General features: G+C 41.7%; 2 protein-coding genes across 2 annotated transcripts in view; both read left to right on the plus strand.

Moving 5' to 3' along the window:
* The first annotated feature begins 3,970 nt into the window (after positions 1–3,970).
* LOC139161421 (transmembrane protease serine 12-like) lies at positions 3,971–13,617 on the plus strand. Its single transcript, XM_070740519.1, has 5 exons — positions 3,971–4,067; positions 5,060–5,261; positions 8,527–8,789; positions 12,017–12,159; positions 13,324–13,617. Exons 1-5 carry the CDS (start codon positions 3,971–3,973, stop codon positions 13,555–13,557), a joined length of 939 nt encoding a protein of 312 aa, XP_070596620.1. The 3' UTR covers positions 13,558–13,617.
* Positions 13,618–13,973: 356 nt separating this feature from the next.
* The window catches only part of LOC139161422 (transmembrane protease serine 12-like), a 37,198-nt gene continuing 32,330 nt past the window's right edge, over positions 13,974–18,841 (plus strand). Inside the window, exon 1 of the mRNA XM_070740521.1 lies at positions 13,974–14,076. Coding sequence (XP_070596622.1) covers positions 13,974–14,076 — 103 coding nt within the window. The remainder of the gene's footprint in view (positions 14,077–18,841) is intronic.

An 18,841-nucleotide genomic window follows, 5' to 3' on the forward strand; every position in this document is an offset into this window, starting at 1 on the left:
ATAGGTGGCACATGCCCCCAGCTAGGCTAGCCAAGATGTATGCTAACTTCAAACCCAATTGCTGGAAATGTGGGGAGAATTACTTCCATATGTGGTGGATGTGTCCACGAGTTAAGGAAATTTGGCATAAACTACAAAAATAGATAAAAGAAATAATCAATATTAAATTAGAAATGAAACCGGAAATATTTTTACTTGGTATTATTGAAAAAAATATGAAAAAAGAACAATATTATTTGATCCAACACTTAAACAACGAGAATAACCATAGCTCAGTTTTGGAAAAACTATTGAAATCTGATTTTAAAAAAATGCTAGACAGTGCAGAAGCAGACAAATTAACATTGGAGCTAAAAGAGCAGGAAAACACAAAATATTACCAGATGTGGAAAGATTTTTATATATGGCTAAACCAAAGAACAAATACTAGCAGTGCTGCGTGATAAGAAAACAAGTTAAAAATTCTTAAAGGTTTAAATGTGACTTTTTCTCTATTTGATATGTATCTATAAATTACAGATTAAGAATCTATAATCTATTAATATTGATTATATACTACCGACAAACCACTGGAAACATTACCATAAAAGACTATCAAAGGAGGCTGTAGATGAGACAGCAAAAGTGGGGAGGGGATGTATATTGTATGTTTTTTTTTCCTCTGTACATATTTTGTGTGTTTGTGTCATTTACATGTAAATAAAAAATATTTTTTAATTTAAAAAAAGGAAGAAGATTACAAATGCAACCAGGCAAAGGGGCTGAGTATGGTTCTAGAATCTTCCCTTCCTGTGATTTCTCTGGAGCGTGACGTAAATGAATGTATCTCGAGAATCTCTCTGGGTGGGAGCATCTTACTGCCTGGCAAGCAGCACGAACCACAACATGTGAAGGTGTTTTGGTGCCAAAGTAAACTCAGAAATTTTTTACCACTAACAATGTTTACTTGGATGGAAGGCTTTTAGAGATACCTCTGAATTGAATTAATTCAAAGGAAATAGAGCAATTTTCTTTAAAAATTAAAATTAACTAATCAAAGGTTGATTGGTCATAACCTTCCAAAAGTAAAATTATGTCATGATAAAATTAGTTTGTGATTAACTTATGATTTGGCCATACTAAAAAAACTTGAAATGTACACCATGAACAAATGTAACACACATGAAAAAAAGAAAGAAATGAACATGCATCATGAACTGTTGTAATATCACTTAGCATTAGCGGTGGGCTACAAGCCAGAATGCTAAATTGTGCTTGCTGCCGTGGCTTGTAAGTTTTTGCAGGACCAACGTGATTTTGTTGCACCTGTGGGGCGCCCGTGTTTCGGTGAGGTTTTACCTATGGCTCCGTGTGCGATTTTACTACTTCCACAGGTGCAGCAGCAAAATCGCGCTGGTCCCACAAGAAATTACGAGCCAGGGCGGTGAGCGCAATTTAGTGTTCCGACTCGTAGCTCAACGTTGTTCTGTCGGGCTCTCTGGTACACTCCTCCCAAAAATTCACAGGTACAAATTTCTGACGCACGTTTGAAAATTCAAAACAATGTTGTTTATAATGAAAATTAACTTAAACTAAGCCCTCTTTTGAAATAGCAAAGAGCACTGGTCTCCAAACAAACTGGTAATTTGTACAAGTCCCTTATCAGTTCTGTGATACTTAGCTTGCAGCTGTGAGGCAATTCACAGTCCTTTTTCTTTCACGAAGTGAAACACACTTTGCTCTGGTTTAGTTTCAAAGCGGGGAAAAATCAGCACACAAAAGGTCAAAGTCAGTAAAGCAGTCATGAAACACAACAATCAGATAATCAGACTGTGTCTTCGGAGAGGGGCGGCATACAAATCCAAATAATAAATAAAAATAAATAAATAAATAATCCTCCACAATGGCCAAACCCACAGGCTGCTATTTATAGCAGCCTCACTAATTACCACAGCCCCACCCAACCACAGGGGGCCTCATTTTCTTTGATAATAATCTCTCAGTTGTTGTTGCCTATGCATCGCTCTCTACATGCGTGGCTGTATCATTAACTCTTGTTCTGAATCCAAGGAGGAGTTAGATAATTGATCTCCTTCTGAGCTGTCTGCCACACTCTCCTCCTCCCTGTCACTCATGTCTTCTTGGTCAGCGGAGCCTTCATCAACAGATTCCACCAGGGGGGGGCAAAACAGGCCTGCAGCATGTGGATGTCTCCCCCACATCCACAGTCCTTGGGGGCAGGAGCAGGGCCAGAGCTAACCACAACAAACATAAAGCTTAAAACAAGTTAATATTATTAAAGCATTATAAAATAAATATATATGGCATTAAGTAAAATTGTTATGATAGATATTAATAAAGCTAGGAAACAGCCATTAATAAACTTGAAGCTCCAGGCCCAGACAAACACAAGCCTTCACATTCTTACAAAGGCCAATGGAGTTGGGCTTATCCTGATATCTAAAGGAAAAATATTCCAGAGGGAAGAGCCTATGGCTTCTGCCAGCTAACATTTCTCGGCAGCCAAGACCCACAGCATGTACAATTTGCCTGACTTAACTAGACAGGTAGAAGCAATTAAAGGAAGATGGTGCCTTAGGTAACACACATACCCAGTCGGGAAGGGCTTTAAAGGTGATAGCCAGTACCTTGAATGGCACCCCAAAACACACTTGCAACTAATACAGCTCACAAGGCAGTGGTATATGTGACAACTAACCAACACCTTTTGATACCTATGCAATTGCACTCTATACTAGTTGAAGCTTCTGAATACTGTGGGTGTGGCCAGCGTGTGATTCGTCCAGCCAATGTACCTGGAGCTTGACAGCCCTGATATAGACCATATTCTTATCAGCATGAGGAAAAGATGGAGAATGGGGTAAGAGGCCAAAGGGAGCAGGTTTTGGAAAAAATAAATTCCTCTTTCGGGGGTAAAATTGCACCTAATGCTTTTTTACTGGTGCATTAAGAGACAATTCTTGATCTATTGTTAGGCTACTTTCATCCCATCTCCCTTTTTTTCAAAAAGAGAAAAAGGAATACTTTGGAGTACAGGTAATCCTTGAGTTACAAACATAACGTTGGTTTTCTGCAAATCATCATAAAATGTGATTAATATGACTGCAGGATGCTGCAAATAACCCAGATACACGTTTCATTCCTTCCCGACTGGGTAGTATCAGTGGATAATCCAGGATGGGCAAATTAGCCTCTGTGGTTGCTTCTGTGTTCAATACTTTGCTCTGGGGGGTTTTCAGCATCTACATAAAGTCACTGAAGGTCATCCATTGGTTCAGGATAATGACAAGTATAATAAAGATATCAAATTATACCTAAGTCATCATCTTCTGAATCTAGATCAAACTTTAAACTGCCAGAATGATGCCACCTTCCTGGTTTTGTTGTTGACTCAAAAAGTCATTATTGGTACATGTTTCTAGTAGTAGTTCACATACTAGTAGATGGACATGTCTCTCCACATTCACACGTACAATAAAAGTACTCAGAGGTGAATATATGTCATGGAGGTTTTTACCAATATGGCGACTGTAAAGGACTGAATAAGACAGATAAGTTAAACAGAATCCCAAGAAAAAGGTCCCACCATAAAGGATCTTACAGGGGATCCAAGACCTAAGGCTGCATCCCTCATTACGCAATAATCCCCAGTAAGCAGGCGGAATGTGCCAGTCAGCATGAGAGTAGCCAAGGGGAACCGTTATGATGGTGAAGAGGGCCTGGAATCCTCCGGTTCAGACAGCGGTGATTTCAGTCAGGAAGTTCGGTGACCGTTTGGAAAACAAGTCCCCCACCTTCCCCCTCTCGCTGGCCTTGCATGCCCCCATCTTCCCCAGGGCAGCGCCTTAGCCAGTGGCTCCCCGCGACGAGAACCGTGACCCTCGCGCCGCCTGCCACCTGACCGTTAGCGGCCCTAACCCGAGGGAGAACGCGCGCAACATCTGCCGCCGTTTTGCTCCCTGGATGGACGATGAGTCGCAACTTTGGTCCCGCCGCCTTTTCCTTTTGGACTTTGCTTGTGCTGTCCAGGGAAGCCTGGCTCAAAGCCTCCCTGAATGATAACGACGGTGAGACTCGGCCTGGCAGGCCGTCGAGCTCGGCCGTTGATCGCCAACGTGCTGCTCAGGACGGGGTAGCTCAATACATCGATGAGTTTTTTGGGAAGGGAGGATCACCGAAACGTGCGGAAATCCTTCGCCGAAGGCGCTCAAAGTCCATGGCCGTTGTCGGAAACTTCTCCTCGGCGGTGCTCCCGAAAAGGAGGCGTCCCCCGGGCTACCCCACTGCCATTTATGTGACGGGCGGCTCGCGAAAGGCCCACCCACGATTGTATAAGTAGGGGCGAGAGTGGGGGCGCCTCAGGACTATGCTGGTGTTTACTCCGCGAGGAGTTGCATTCCGACAATGCCGGAGTTACATTTATCAATGGTATAGCAATTAGGTTGTGGGCGTGTGAACCTCTCCCTTTTTAAAATAAGAGTTAGAGTGTCCAGGCATGGTCTCTGACGTTTCCTTGTCTGCCCTTAGATGCTAGGATCTACTCGAAAACAAATACTACAGGTAGTAACAGAAGAACGCTGAGGCTAATGTTATTTGTAATTTACCTACTAAACTGTGCCTTGCCTTTATCAGTTCTTAAAATAATGAGTATTAAATCATTGCTCATACCTGAATGCAATTTGGGATCGTTATTTAGATTTTATACCTCATTTACCCAAGAGTTGGAACACGGGCAAAGATGGAACTAAGTTCAAATATTTATGTGCTGTGTAGTTACATTTCACATTCACCCTGTTAATTCTGGTGTATTTTTTCCTGTGCAACCCACTCAACCATAAATTAACTACAGAGGCTGACTTTGTTCAAGTAGGCTAAGATAAAATTGACTACTAAATATATGATCCAGTCATACAACCTAAATGGGTGTGATTCAGTTCTGCAAATCTCACTCATTTCATCTTTCTTATAGAGTGTGGTTTCTAAAATACTGCTTTAAATACATTGTTACTAGATGAATGACTTTTCTTACATGGCTTACCTATTTTTCTTTGATTTCTAGTCTGTGGAGAAAGGCCTCTTATGAAAAATTCAACAACACAAAATCGAATTATAGGTGGAGATGATGCTACGCCAGGAGCATGGCCTTGGCAAATTAATCTTCAGGTTTATGAAGCTGGTACAGGATATGTCCCCGTGTGTAGTGGATCTTTAATTAATACAAGCATAGTGTTGACGGCAGCACACTGCTTTAATATATCAGAGTATGTATCTTTCCATTCTAATACTTTTTCTTCAATTTTGGTGTGATAAATCCACTGACTTAAGAAGTATGGACCAAACGTATGATTATGTATGAAAAATGGAGATTTAGCATGCCTTTCCTAGCTTTCCTAGAGAATTGAGTTTTGAAGCAGATGTAGTTTCATACTGGTTGAGCTTCTGTGGTGCAGTGGTTAGAATGCAGTACTGCAGCGTACTTCTGCTGATCACTGGCTGCCAGTAGTTTGGCAGTTTGGGTCTCACCAGCTCATGGTTGATTCAGCCTTCCCTCCTTCTGAGGTTGGTAAAATGAGCAAAAGCAAAAGACTTCTCTCTGGCCGGGCTCTGCCCCGCGAGACTCCCAAGATGTGCCGGGGGGGATGCCTTGCCCCCAGGATCCCTGGCCACAACCACAAGTGCCTTGGACTCCCTTTGCAAGCCAGCCCTCAGCAAAGCCCAGGCTGCGCGGGTGTGGGGGGTTGGGGGCGTGGGAGGGGAGCTCTTCCCCGGACAGGCGACAGCGAGACCCTTCTGCTACGGGGCTTGCATGATACAACTCCGGTTGGTCTCCTCCTCCTCCCCCCTCCCTTCCCCTCGTGGCGGTGTTATGGTCTCTTGCTGGGGAGCAGAAGGGTCCATTGCTTGGAGGTCAGAGCAGCTCCTGCTCCTCGTCGCCTCCTGTTGCGGTAAGGTGATGTCCTTTGTATCTGGAACTGGGAAAGCTGGGCTTGTCGTGGAACCAAACGCCGCTTATTTTTTCTTTCCTTCCTTCCTTTACCCCCCCCCCCCCCCACTTCACAGCAAACCGACAGGACAAGACTTCCTAGACCGGCTTTTGTTTCTGAGGAAGTCTTTGAGGACGGTGACGGGCGGCCCTGCCTTTCGTGCCTATCTCTCCCCCCATCTTTGCCGGGCACCAGAGTCTCGGGTGGTCTCCAGGAATAGTGCCTTTCTCAAAAGCCTCCTGGGGGGGTTTAAAGCAGGGCGTGGAAGATTGCCCCCCCATTTTGAAATGGGGAATCTGGCAGTCAAAATAGATGTGAGCCGTCCTCAAAGACCTCCTCAGAAACAGGAGTGCTGACTGCTGAAACAATGGGAGGAGTCATGAAACTTCGGAGGTGGGGGGGTTGTCTCGGCCGAAGACAAGGGGACTGGAGCTGAGTGCCTGGCAAGCACGTCTCTTCCCCACTCCATTTCCCTCCAACACGCCTGGGATCCAGAACCCTCAGTGCAGTCCCCCCCATTTCGGAGCTAATGGAAACTGCTCCGGGACGGTCCCTCCTTTATTTCTTTATTGGCCAAATGTGATTGGACACACAAGGGAGGAGAGGGAAAGAAATGAGAGAGTGAAGGGGGAGAGAGAGAGAGAGGACACAGAAATGAGAGACCTGGAAGGAGAGAATGAGAGAGAAGGAAAAGAGGGAAACAGAGAAAGAAGTGGAGGGAAAGAGAGGGAGGGAAAGATAGAAGTGGAGGTAGGAAGGAAGAATGAAATGAATGGAGGGACAGAGGAAGGAAGGACTGTTTAAGGGGGGTAATTTTTTTAAAAAAAATTCTCTTAACATACATTCATACAACACAGTGTACCATCTAATTTTCCATGAATAAAATGTGGGATTTGTTAGTAACTAATATCAATCATCAAAAAAGTTGCAAAAGTTTTTTTTCTAATTTTGTCATCCAGTTACATTCATTTTGTCATAATTAAATTCCTTCCTTAATGTTCCTTCAAAAATTACAACACCAATTATATTTCTAACTTATTAACCATTATGCCAAAGTGCTTCCTTCTTTCTTTATACGTTTTTCTATAAGCCAAGAAAACCTTGTATAGCCAATCAGATGTTAACAAAAGAAAATTAAAAAGAAAACATAAAAATATATGAATTTTTTACTTTAAAATAAGGTATGTGCAGTGTGCATAGGGATTTGTTCATAGTTTTTTTTTATAGACCGGCCCTCCAACAGTCCGAGGGATAGTGAACTGGCCCCCTGTGTAAAAAGTTTGGGGACCCCTGATCTAAAGTCTGCTCCAAGGTATCATTTGCGTTTTTAGAGACTGAATCACACCCCTAACTTATGATTAACTTGTGGTCCATGAGGACACTCAAAAGTTCCTTTTATATGTGTTATTTATTTTTTAGATTTATATGGACAATTTACACCTTTACAATTAAAAACATTTTCCTTATCACCATTACTTCTGCTACAAAATTCTCCCTACCAGCCTCAGCTTATCTTTCTTCTAGGTACCTAGGAATGTTTCAAACAGTACATTTTGTGCATCCAAATCTATTAAAATAAAATTCAAAGACACTTTGATTTTAAAGATTTATTGCATTTTGTTCTTTGCTGAGTGTATAATTAAACATTAAAAATACTGGAAACATTAAAAATATTGGAAAGGACACTTCGGGTGTCCTTGTCAATACTTGTAGAAACTCATTAAACCTGGTCTATGGTCATATTAATGATTTGTTTAGTTTTGATATAGAACCATGATGGAGAACCTATGGCCCTCTCTGCTGCCATCCCATGTCAGATATCCATAGTGTTTCTTTCATGAGCTTCTGTTTCCCTGCAAACGACGAAACTGAAGCTCATGAAAGAAAAATCACTTATCTCTTACCGCACTCCTGGTGTTGGGATGCCCCACCTCCTGCCAGCCAGCTGGTCTTTGGGTCTGCACATGCATGCACATGTTTGTGCATGCATGCGTCTGTGTTCATTTTTCAGTTTGGGCATGAGCATACACACAGTTTGGGCATTCTGTCTAAAAGGTACACCATCACTGATATAGAAATTGAATAAAATTGAAACTTTCATAAAATACAGGACATTTTAAAAATTTTAAAAGTGATGCACTTTTGAGACTTTTAAAAGTGCTTAGATTGGAAAAATGTATTGACTATATGTAATGGCGAGTATATGCTACCATCAGAGATATGTAGATTTCCTATAAGCATCTGAGCAGTAATTACTGTGGAAAGCAAGATATTTAACTGAGTGGAGAGATAGTATGTGTGTGTGTGTGTTTGTGTGTGTGTAGAGAAAGAATACTTTTTAAAGAGGTGTTATTTTCTGCAGTGATCATTGTTTTAGCCACATAATCAAATTTTAATCAGGATCTGTAATAAGCGATTTATTGTTTACACGGAATGGACTAAAAAAACAATGTCTACGTCATAGACGTTATAAAGTAGCAATGTAATAATGTAATGTAATAATAAGAACAATAATCCCTAAAGAAGTTTTGTTCTTTCCTAGGGACCCAGCCCTTTGGATGGTTGTAATTGCTTTGCATAATCTTGATCAAGATACCTCTCATACAATAAGGAGTCAGATTAAAGCTATCCATATACACCCTAATTTTGTGAAAGAGACCTATGACAATGATATTGCCATGATAATATTAGTCAGATCTATCAAATTCAATGACTATGTTCAACCGATCTGCTTACCAACCACAAATCTTTTGATAAATGAACAGTCCCTCTGTTACATAACTGGATGGGATATAAGGGAAAAAGGTACTTTTCTATTATTCTTGTGACATTTATATAAAGACAATGTACAAACATCAGATTAAAAATTACTGTGCAACAAAAACAGTTAAAACTAACAATAGACAAAAAAAGTAAACATCTTACTGTATTCATAATTCTTTTGATTCTCTTTTTAAGTGCTAGGAATATTAAGTTTCTGACAAACATTTGCTGTTACTATACACTATTCATGGCATTTCATATATTTGTAGGAAAACTAGGCTGGATTTTGTATTTCAGAGAATGCTGAAAATCTTGGATAATGAAATCAAATATTTACAAATATAGGGCACAAAACAGCTATTTTTATTTTGGCACTGGGCCTCTATATGTCTTGAATCTGGATTTATATGCAGGTAGCTAAGCATGTAGAAGCAACTTTTGCTGTCTGTCCCCTTTTTTCATACTTCCCTCTCCAAAGGTTGAACAAGATAACCTGCGGTAGAGGGAAAAGAACTCTAATTAACAGGAGATTGGATTTGGAGGACTTTCTCTCTGCCTGAACTGGAAAGGCCACTTCAATTTCCTGTGACTTACAAATGAAATCATGCTTTCTTTGCAGCAGTAGAGCAGTAGTTTGCCATTGCCTATTTTTTAAGCCAGCATTAATTACTACAGGTAAGCCCTTGGTTAATTTGTTCAGCAATTGGTTGAAGTTGAAGTTACAATGGTGCTGAACAAGTGCGAGTTACAACTTGTCTTAAAGATTCTGGCGGTCCCAGCACTCCCATAGTCGTGTGATTCCAATCTGGATGCTTGGCAACTGGTTTGCATTTAAGAGGGTTATAACTGTTCACTCCTCATTTTCTCTTCCACCCAGCAGCAGCCAATTACCTGCCTGACAGCCTACTTGCAAGTTGTCTGGGTCTTGCAACTTCGTACTGGCTTCCCCACTAACTTTAGTTGTTGGAAGCTGGAAGGAAATTATAAGGAGTGAAAATTGCATATTGACTTAATTCATGATCTTGGCTTAACAGCTATAAGAGGAATTGAAGAGATCACTTTCTCTCAGTGATGTCTTCTGCTAGCTAGATTACTTGGTGAAAATTCTGGACCCAATTGCCTTTGTAACTTTAGAACTACAGTATCTGTATACCCAACTGACTCTCATTAAGTTAACTAATGCTGCCATTTACTCAAGTGCTTTGCAAATTACAGTTTACTTAATTCAGCATCCGGATTTTGGAATAGATAATATGCCGAGAGCTTCAGCAAATGACAACATGTGGATCACATTGTCTGAGCTCAGAAACTAAGCAAGATACCCAAATGAAAGGTTTTCAAGAACTAGTACTTGTGCTGTAGGCTTGTAGATTTTACCTAGACATGGTGAGGTTAGTTGCATAGAGTTAAATTGAAATCAAATTGATACCCTAATTATATTCTTAAAATATGAAATAGTTCTAATATCTTAAGTTTTTTGAGCATAGAAATCTGAAAGACCCCTTCCAATTCAGCTCATTATAGTGATCAGTAGCTGCTCTTTACTGTTAGATGAGGTCACTTGGCTGTCCAGACTACATATTTAGTTCTCCTAGTCTTAGGTATGACCCAAAAAAGCATTTATGTTTATGTTTATGTTTATTTAGATTTGTATGCCGCCCCTCTCCGCAGACTCTTTGCTTTTTTAATGCTACAAACTAAAAAGACCTGCCTATTTAGAATGTTGATGAAATGGAAATGGAATGTTAACTTCCAGCATTTGAAACTGAAACTGAAAAACAACCATCAAAAGATTTCACTAATGTTTAGTCTGCCAAAGATTAAGATTCACTAACCAAGCCAAGTACCTTCAGCACCAAGAATAGCACACTTTGTCTTCTTTATAATTTGCAACATTTCTGTTAAAATGACAGTGAAGCAAATAGTTGTAGTTAAATTAATGATTTTAAACATTTTATTTCATTACACCCTATCCCCTTAGTTTTCCATTTCATATTTTCTCTTTCAGGCGTCCATTCTGCAACAAAAAAACATGCTTGATCATAATTACTCTACTTTTGTTAACTCTGAACCAACTTCATTTTTTCTGAATATAATTTGTCTGGCTTTTGTAGAGTTTATTGGCCCCTATATTGAAAGCTCTTTAGTCCTCAACTTTGAGAGGGCAAATAACACTGAAACTAATTTATGATAAAAATTTAACCACCACCATCACTACACATAAAACTGCCCGTAAAATATTTTTTGTAAAAAATAATAATAAAGGAAGTAGGTTCACCAATTTAGCAGATTGCAGTATTTCTAAAACTTCAAGGGGCACTAGGTTTGAAGGAATACAGGTATACAATCTTAGTTTGATTTTAAAGACTTGGATACAGCTATTTTTCAGTATTCTAAGATTTTGGTTATTTTTTCTGCATCCAGCAGAAGAAAGAATTACCTTGAGAAATCCTTAAACATAAAGTGATATTTTCCTCATCAGAATTAGAATTTTACATGGAAGAAATCCCACTACAATTTAAGCTTCATTGCCTATAATTAATAGCTGGTTAATATTTAATTCTTAATTATTTTTCTGATCCACCCTTTAGACAACTCTGCCTACTACTTCAGAATTGAAGCAGATACTAAAATTTCTTGCCAAGCCCAATTAAAATGCAGAAATTTTTAGTATATATCACTGTGTTAAATATGTTCACTGACTTGATTTTTTTTGTAAAAATAATAAAGACAGGAGACAAATAAATAAATGAATAAAGATACTTAATGTCATAATAATTACAAGAGTAAAATAAATCTTTTAAAAACCTAGTCTAAAGCACTGGGGAGTAATTTGACCCTGATTTTGTGAATTCCTTATTCTTCCTTATTGAATTTAGCCATGATGACTGCACAAGTAGGACTGAGCACAAAAATGAATTCATAAAAATAAATCCTAAACCATTACAGACTAATGACAAAAGGACAACAAAGGTGTTAAGGTGTAACAATTCATGAAAATAGAAATAAAATAATAAAAATAACAAGAATCTTAATAGTACTTGCTGTTCTGTTCAAGGTTAGGTTCTATGTTGGATGCCAAACAAAATTAGACATAACTCCCAATATACTAGAATGAATCTTAAAGAATATTTTGACCAGCAGTATACTTTCTAGAGTGTTAAGTGTAATGTAAGCTTAGTAGAGTACAGTATATCAGAAAGGCTTAGTTGTCTTCAATAATGACTGATTTGTTTCACAATGTCATGATGTGTTACATTTTTTTACAGGTGAAAAGGTTTTAATATTACAAGAAGCTCAAATAATTATTATGGCACATAAAATGTGTAATGAATTAAAACGGCATAATCACTCAATTACATTGAATATGATCTGTGCTTGGTTACCATATGGAGGCATTGATACCTGCCAGGTAAAAAGAATTTTTAGTTTAGATTATGTTGGCAAAGCTTGAAGTGCAGGTGTTTGGACAATATATTTTAATTACTCTTTGTTACATATTACTACAATTTATTTATAGCCTGTTATTCCTTACTTCATGTTTCCTTATTATCTAGGCCCATGATGGCAAACCTTTTTTGGTTCACGTGGAAAATGTGTGGGGGGGTATGCTAGCATACGTGCACATGCCCATATACCACTTCCCTCTCCCCTCCCCCCCACTCATGCACTACCCCCTGCGCATGCACCCAGGCATTTTTTGGTTCATGTGCAAAAAGTGTGTGTGTGTGTGCGAGCGAACCACCACCCCATCTTAATGCTGACCTTTATTCTTTGTCCAAAGCCCAGCTGAGGGCTTCTTCCAAACGGAGAATAGCTGTGTTATTGGTGGTGTTGAAGAGTTTTACATTGTTGGCGAAGAGAACACAGTTGCTAGATATGTTATCGCAAAGGTCATTAATGTAGAGAATGAAGAGCGCTGGTCCCAGTACACTACCTTGGGGGACACTACCTTGGGGGACAATTCTTCTATATTGTTACAGTTTCATTTTTTTTCATCAGCATAAATTAGTGAAATATGAACCTGGTTTAAAATGAAATTGTTATAATACCTTAATATAACTTCCTTACCTGGTGGGATATAATTTCCTTTTTCAAGATCAATCAAATAAACTCCAATTTTGCAGTATGTGAAACAATTATGGTTTAATTTAGTTCATTCCTGAATAATGGCTGCTTTTACAGAGTAGCAGCAAGCTTTATAGGAAAATGAGAATTTTTTTTCTCCATTCTGTATTTCAACAATTTACTATCTCCAAAGTAGGCAATTTGGAAATAAAATGATTTCACTTCATTATCTACGTATAAAATCCTTTCTTACGTTAACTAAAACTGGATGATAGATTATGTACCAATATAGTTTGATTTTTGGTCAAGCCCACTAAGCAAGTAGCTGATTTTCCAAGAAATTATATCCAGTTGGATACTACTTTGTACCAAACTGAAGTAAGATTGTTCAGGTTTTTCAGATTTATTTTTCTCAGAAACCAGTATCTACTTTTGACAATTGATAAATTGTTGCTTCATAAAAATAAATATATATATTAAAACATATTATGTACTTTTCCTGTTCCAGGGAGACACCGGCGGTCCTCTGGCATGCTACCTTGCAACCACTAAAAAGTTTTATTTGGTAGGAATTACCAGCCTTGGTAATGGTTGTCGTCACCCACAATATCCAGGAGTTTATGCTAAGACAATTAATTATATACATTGGATAAACAAGTATTTACAAAGTAAAAATGTAACACTGGAACTTCATTGCCTTTTGATCTTTTTAATTGTGTGGACAGTCTTCAACATTCTGTAAAATGGCAGCTTTCTTCTATTTTATGCAGAAAACTTGCATTGCTCTTTAAATGTTTTTGGTTCTTGGGAACAAGTATCATTATCAATATTTGTTTTTTAAAAATGTCCATACAATTTAATTCTGCCTTCCATAATAGTCACATTAAAATAGTGATCTATAAGTTTAATAATAAACATTTTTTTTCAAAACTGTATCATGTGTGTTCATGGTCATTGTCTAACATGACTATAAACCAAGATGACCGCTTGAAGGGAAGTCTCCATTTCCCCTCTCTCGGTGGCCGTGCCTGGCCAGCGCCTCAGCAAGGGGTCTCCCCGCGAGACTCACGAGGAGATCTGTTGCTCTCGTGCCGCCTGACCCTTAGCGGCCCTAGCTTGAGGGACAAGTCGGCCGCCATTTTGCTCGCTGGACAGACGATGAGCCGCAACTTCTGTCCTGCCGCCTTTTCCTTTTGGTCTTTGCTTGTGCTGTTCAGGGAAGCCTCACTCAAAGCCCCGCCCTCCCTGAATGTTTCCAATGGTGAGCCTTGGCCTCGTCCCGTCCTCGCAGGCCGTCGAGCTCGGCCATTGATCGCCAGCGTGCTGCTCAGGGTGGGGTTGCCTAACAGATGGGGGGACTGTCACCGGAGCGTGTAGGAATCCTTTGCCAAAGGCCACGGCCGTTGTCGGAAACGTCTTCTTGGCGGGAGACGTTGCGAGCGCTCCTGAAAAGGAGGCATCCTCCGGGCTACCCTACTGCTAATTATGCGACAGTGGCGGCCCGCGAAAGGCTCATCGACCCATCATAGCGGGGCGCCTCAGGATTTTGCTCTCGGAGATTACTCCGCGAGGATGTTTGTGCAGAGTTGCGTTCCGACAATGCGAGGGTTTCCTTCCCTCCAAGCTACATTTATCAGCGGAACAGCAATTAGGTTGTGGGCATGTGAACCTCAGCTGTTTTCCCAATTACTTTGTCTCTCGGCCTGTAAATCTGTTGTCGGTGCTCCTGTGGAAAATTATGAGAAGCCTCTTTGGCCACATTCAATTTTCAGGCTTGAAGGACGCTGGTTCAAAATTGTTTTGGACCTACATTACAGCTGTTTTTATTATGGAAGAAATATTGTTGCTAGTATTGTAGGTTTGACTTTTTCACATTAATTGGAGCCTGTTCAGTTGCTGTAGAAATTTTAAATAAAAGGGCAATTGCAACTTTTGCCTGCTCTCAAATATATAGAGGTGGAATATAAATAAATATAAATACTCTTATGAAGACCTTGTAAGTATTTCAGATTGGATAAGTCTCTGCGGGTTTTTTGGCAGGATTTTTCAGAAATAGTTTGCCATTGCCTCCTTATGAGGTTTGAGAAAGTGATGTCAAAGTCATCCACCTGAGGTTGTGCTCAAGATGGACTAGAACTCACAGTCTCCCAGTTGTTCAAAAAATTTTATCACACTAAATAAAATCAAATTATGGTTGATAAAACTAGATTGTATAGGGCAGTGATAGCGAACCTTTTTTGGTTCGCCTGACAAAAGGGGGGGCTGTGGGAGTGCTAGCATGAGTGATGTGCCCACACCCCTTCTCTCCCTCCTCCGTGCATAAGCGTTCCTCCACCGCGTTCTGCCCTCGTGCATGCGCACAGACCTTCCTGGAGCCTGGTAGGTGAAAAAAAATCACCCAATGGACAAAGCAGAAGTTCAGAAAAACACACGGTTTGCTGTTGTGGTCTGGGAGACGCGCATCCTACTTGGGACTTGTAGCTCTGTCACGTTCCTTGGAGAGAGAGCAAGTGAGAAGCAGGTGTATTCACTCCCCGCGGGACTAGCTCCCCTGCTTTGGGTTCTGCCTACAGTAATATGAAACACACTCCTGCCTCAAGGAAGAGGAAGCGAGCATCGATCATGCAGGCAAGAGTGCATTTCAAAATGCCACCAGAGGCAGAGTGTCTTTCTGAAATCTGTAGTTCCAGCTCCAGCTGTCACCATAGAGTGGAAAATGCTCTCAAAGAGCGGCCGCTGCCCTGGCTGCTGGCGTTTGGAAGCCTCGGAGCCAGAGTTTAGGGAAGAGAAAGAAAGAAAGACTTCTGCTGTTTTTGCTTTTGGCTGCCTGGAAGGAAAGCAGCAAAAGTCTTTCTCTCTCCCAAATTCCAGCTCTGAGGCTTCAAAATGCCAGTCAGGACAGCAACCGCTCTTTGAATACGCTTTCTGTTCTATGGTCACAGTGATCAGACACCTCCCCTTCCCCTGTGCCCTTCTCTGCTCCAATCTCCCCGCAGTCCTTCCACCTGAGCACTGACTGACAGGGAGCGCCTGCCAGCATGCCTAAAAGCCCCTCCACCTTGGGGCGGCGATTGAGCTTGATTCTGCCTGGGGAGGGGAGCCTTGCGGGACCCTTGGCTGCACTCCCTCCCACAGACATAGGGCAGCTATGCCGAGGGCAGCCTCCAGAGACACAGCCAGTGCTCCCTGCCCGCAGCTGAGCTTGCCCTGCAGAGGGCTGGCCAGGGCTTCCATAGCCGTGGCAGCGAGGCCAGCAGCAGAACTTGGAGTGCCTCAGCCATCCCTGCCCAGCAGAAGCAGCCAGCGATCAAACTCAAGCTTGCAGGCAACAGCATGTTTCAAACTAATGTAGGCAGAGCCCAGGGGAGCGCAGGGCCTGAGAAGCAGACATCCCTCTGGCCACCCCCTCCGCTCCACCTCCTGTCATAATTTCTCTCACTCGCTCACTGGCTTGGGTCTTTCACCTTTCACCTCCATCTCCTTCAGACAGGGGATGCAGGCGAGGGCGGTGCATGCGAATGCCCTGCAGGAACAGCCATCGGACAAGATGTCTGCTTCTCAAGCCCTGCGCTCATCTGGGCTCTGCCTACTCAGTTTGAAACACATTCCTCTTTGCAAGCCCACAATGATGTCTCCAGACTACCATTCCCACCCTACACAATCCGGGGGAGATAGAGAAAGGCAGACACACTCCCTCTCGTCTTTCCCTGGGAAAAGTTTTCTAAAGCAGCGCAGCCAATATTGGGGAGGAAGGGAGGTGTGAGTGTTTATCTGTGTGTGGTTAGTGTCTATTTGTGTGAGTTCCTGGAGACATCCCCACCTCTCCTGCCCACCGGCTTCTCCCCTTCAATTGGCTGGAGTGGGCCTTGGGCTCTAGAGACTTGAAGAAGGAGTCCGGCAGTTTGGGCTAATCAGTGTCGCCTAAATCCTTCCCCTCGGTCGGGAAACTAGAGGGGGGGTAAGCAACCAGTCCTGCTCCAAAGGTTGATTCTGTCATGTTTAATGAGCCTTTTTTGGTCTCCGTTCTGTTTGTAGCTAGTGAGACTGTCGAAGCTTCGTTGCCAGGTACACCTTATTTTCTGCCTATTGAACCTGGCCAGCCTGCCTCCTTTCCTCCTGCTGTGCCTTTGCTTGTTTACCCTCATAGCGATTTTATATCAAGAGGGATTTTAGCAGCACCTTTTCTCACAGATTCTGACAAATTTTCCTTTGTGGCGTTGCGTTTATTGTGGACAGCCCTACCGGTGTCAGGGAGGGAGACTTGGTGGCAACTGTCATCCCTATGCCCATTGAAAGGGATCCCGAGGATTACTATGATATTGACATTATTCCAGAGAACCCAGATCTGTTTGCCATTGAAACAACTTTACATGAAAAGGGCCCATTGCTTACCCTTACTTTGAACAAACATTATTTTTCTGGTATGTTAGATACCGGGGCTGACGTCTCCGTCATCTGTGAAAAGGACTGGCCTACGCATTGGCCGACGGAGTCTTCCCTAGCAATCCGATGAGTGGGGGGAATTCAGTCTGCTAGGGTCAGTAAAGATTAGCTGTCTGTAACATCTCCTAACATCTCTGAAAGTGCCTATATTAAACCTATTGTTCTGCTTTTTCATGTTAATTTGGGGGGGGGCGAGATCTTTTGCCTCAGCAGAGAGTGAAAGTGATTCTGCACTAATCCTGCATTTAAAAAGGCTTCTTTGTTTTCTGTGTTTGTTGATTGTCCTATCTCATTCAGTTGACTGCTATTCATTTAGAGGCCTTGCAACAAGTGAATGCTGCTTTGCAGCACACTTGGGTGGACAGGATGGAAGCCAATCTTCCTCTTGTCATGATCCTATTAAACACTGTGGATCTCCCCATGGCAGTTCTTGCCCAAAAGTCCTCAAAATTATTAATTCTGGAATGGATTCATCTTTCTCATACCCCACATACCACTGACTCCCAGAGGTTTCATCTTTTTGCTACACTCATTGTCAATCCACCTCCGGCTATCCCTCCCTGGGGATATTCATTGCTTCGCCGAAGAACATCTAATCATCAACTGTCATTGTGGCAGGCATTGATGAAACCTGGGGAATGTAACTTTTTTTCTTACCTTTGTGTGCTTATTGTATTGCTTGCTAGTTTTGCTGTGTTTCTTTTTATGTTGATATTATATATTAGAGAACAGAGGTGTCTGGTGGGTCCTAAGCTCCTCGCATACCCTGATGGGGCTTTAAATGGGTCCCTCAATAGATTAAGGAGGCACATTCCTGATCCACGCATGTCCTCTGATCCTCATGAGCTATCGCAATGCCTTACCGATAACCTGTGGGTGCGTTTGGCTCAACAAGCTTATGTGTCCACATTTTGTTTAAGTGAAAATGTGGACATGCATACGTTGCTTGGCAATTGTTTGATTCCTGTGTGTACTCCTCTTTCTTCAATCCTTAATGACACTACCTTGGGAATATTTTTGAAGGACCATGAAATTCAATACCGTGATTCACCACACTGGGGTCCTATCACTAGGATCCTTCCCTCATTTGTTGTATCTCTTTATGCACCATGTTTCCTGTGCACATGTCACAGGTCGTGACTCCTCTCCATCTAAGACACACTGTTTAGAAACTGGCCGTGCCTTATGGAACTGCTCTCACTATGAAACCATATTTTTCCATTGGGCTCACATCATACTGCCTACTGGTTGGTTTTTCACATGTGGCCAACGGACCTTTAATTATATTCCTGCAAATCTTTCTAACACTCCCGCCCGGCCGCTCTGTTTAGGGTGACCCACTCCCTTCTTAACCAGAGGGGAGTTGGGGAGCCCTTACAGAGTACTGCCGAGGATTTTAACATGTTTTTCGCTGATAAAATCGCTGGAATCCGGGCAAACCTCGACTCCAACTGGATAACAGAGTTGTCTGACAACGAGTCAGTCGAGGTGACTGGGGCCCGTACTTGTCCACCTGTCTGGGAAGAGTTTGATCTGGTGACTCCTGATGAAGTGGACAAGGCCATTGGAGCTGTGAGTTCCAC

Source organism: Erythrolamprus reginae, chromosome 2 (assembly GCF_031021105.1).
Source record: "Erythrolamprus reginae isolate rEryReg1 chromosome 2, rEryReg1.hap1, whole genome shotgun sequence".
Taxonomy (NCBI): Eukaryota; Metazoa; Chordata; class Lepidosauria; order Squamata; family Dipsadidae; genus Erythrolamprus; species Erythrolamprus reginae.

Coding starts and splice junctions, on each gene's coding strand:
- LOC139161421 (XM_070740519.1), top strand. CDS start 3,971: ATGAGTCGCAACTTTGGTCCCGCCGCCTTTTCCTTTTGGACTTTGCTT. Junction 4,068..5,059: donor CTCCCTGAATGATAACGACG/GTGAGACTCGGC, acceptor TTTGATTTCTAG/TCTGTGGAGAAAGGCCTCTT. Junction 8,790..12,016: donor ATGGGATATAAGGGAAAAAG/GTACTTTTCTAT, acceptor ATTTTTTTACAG/GTGAAAAGGTTTTAATATTA.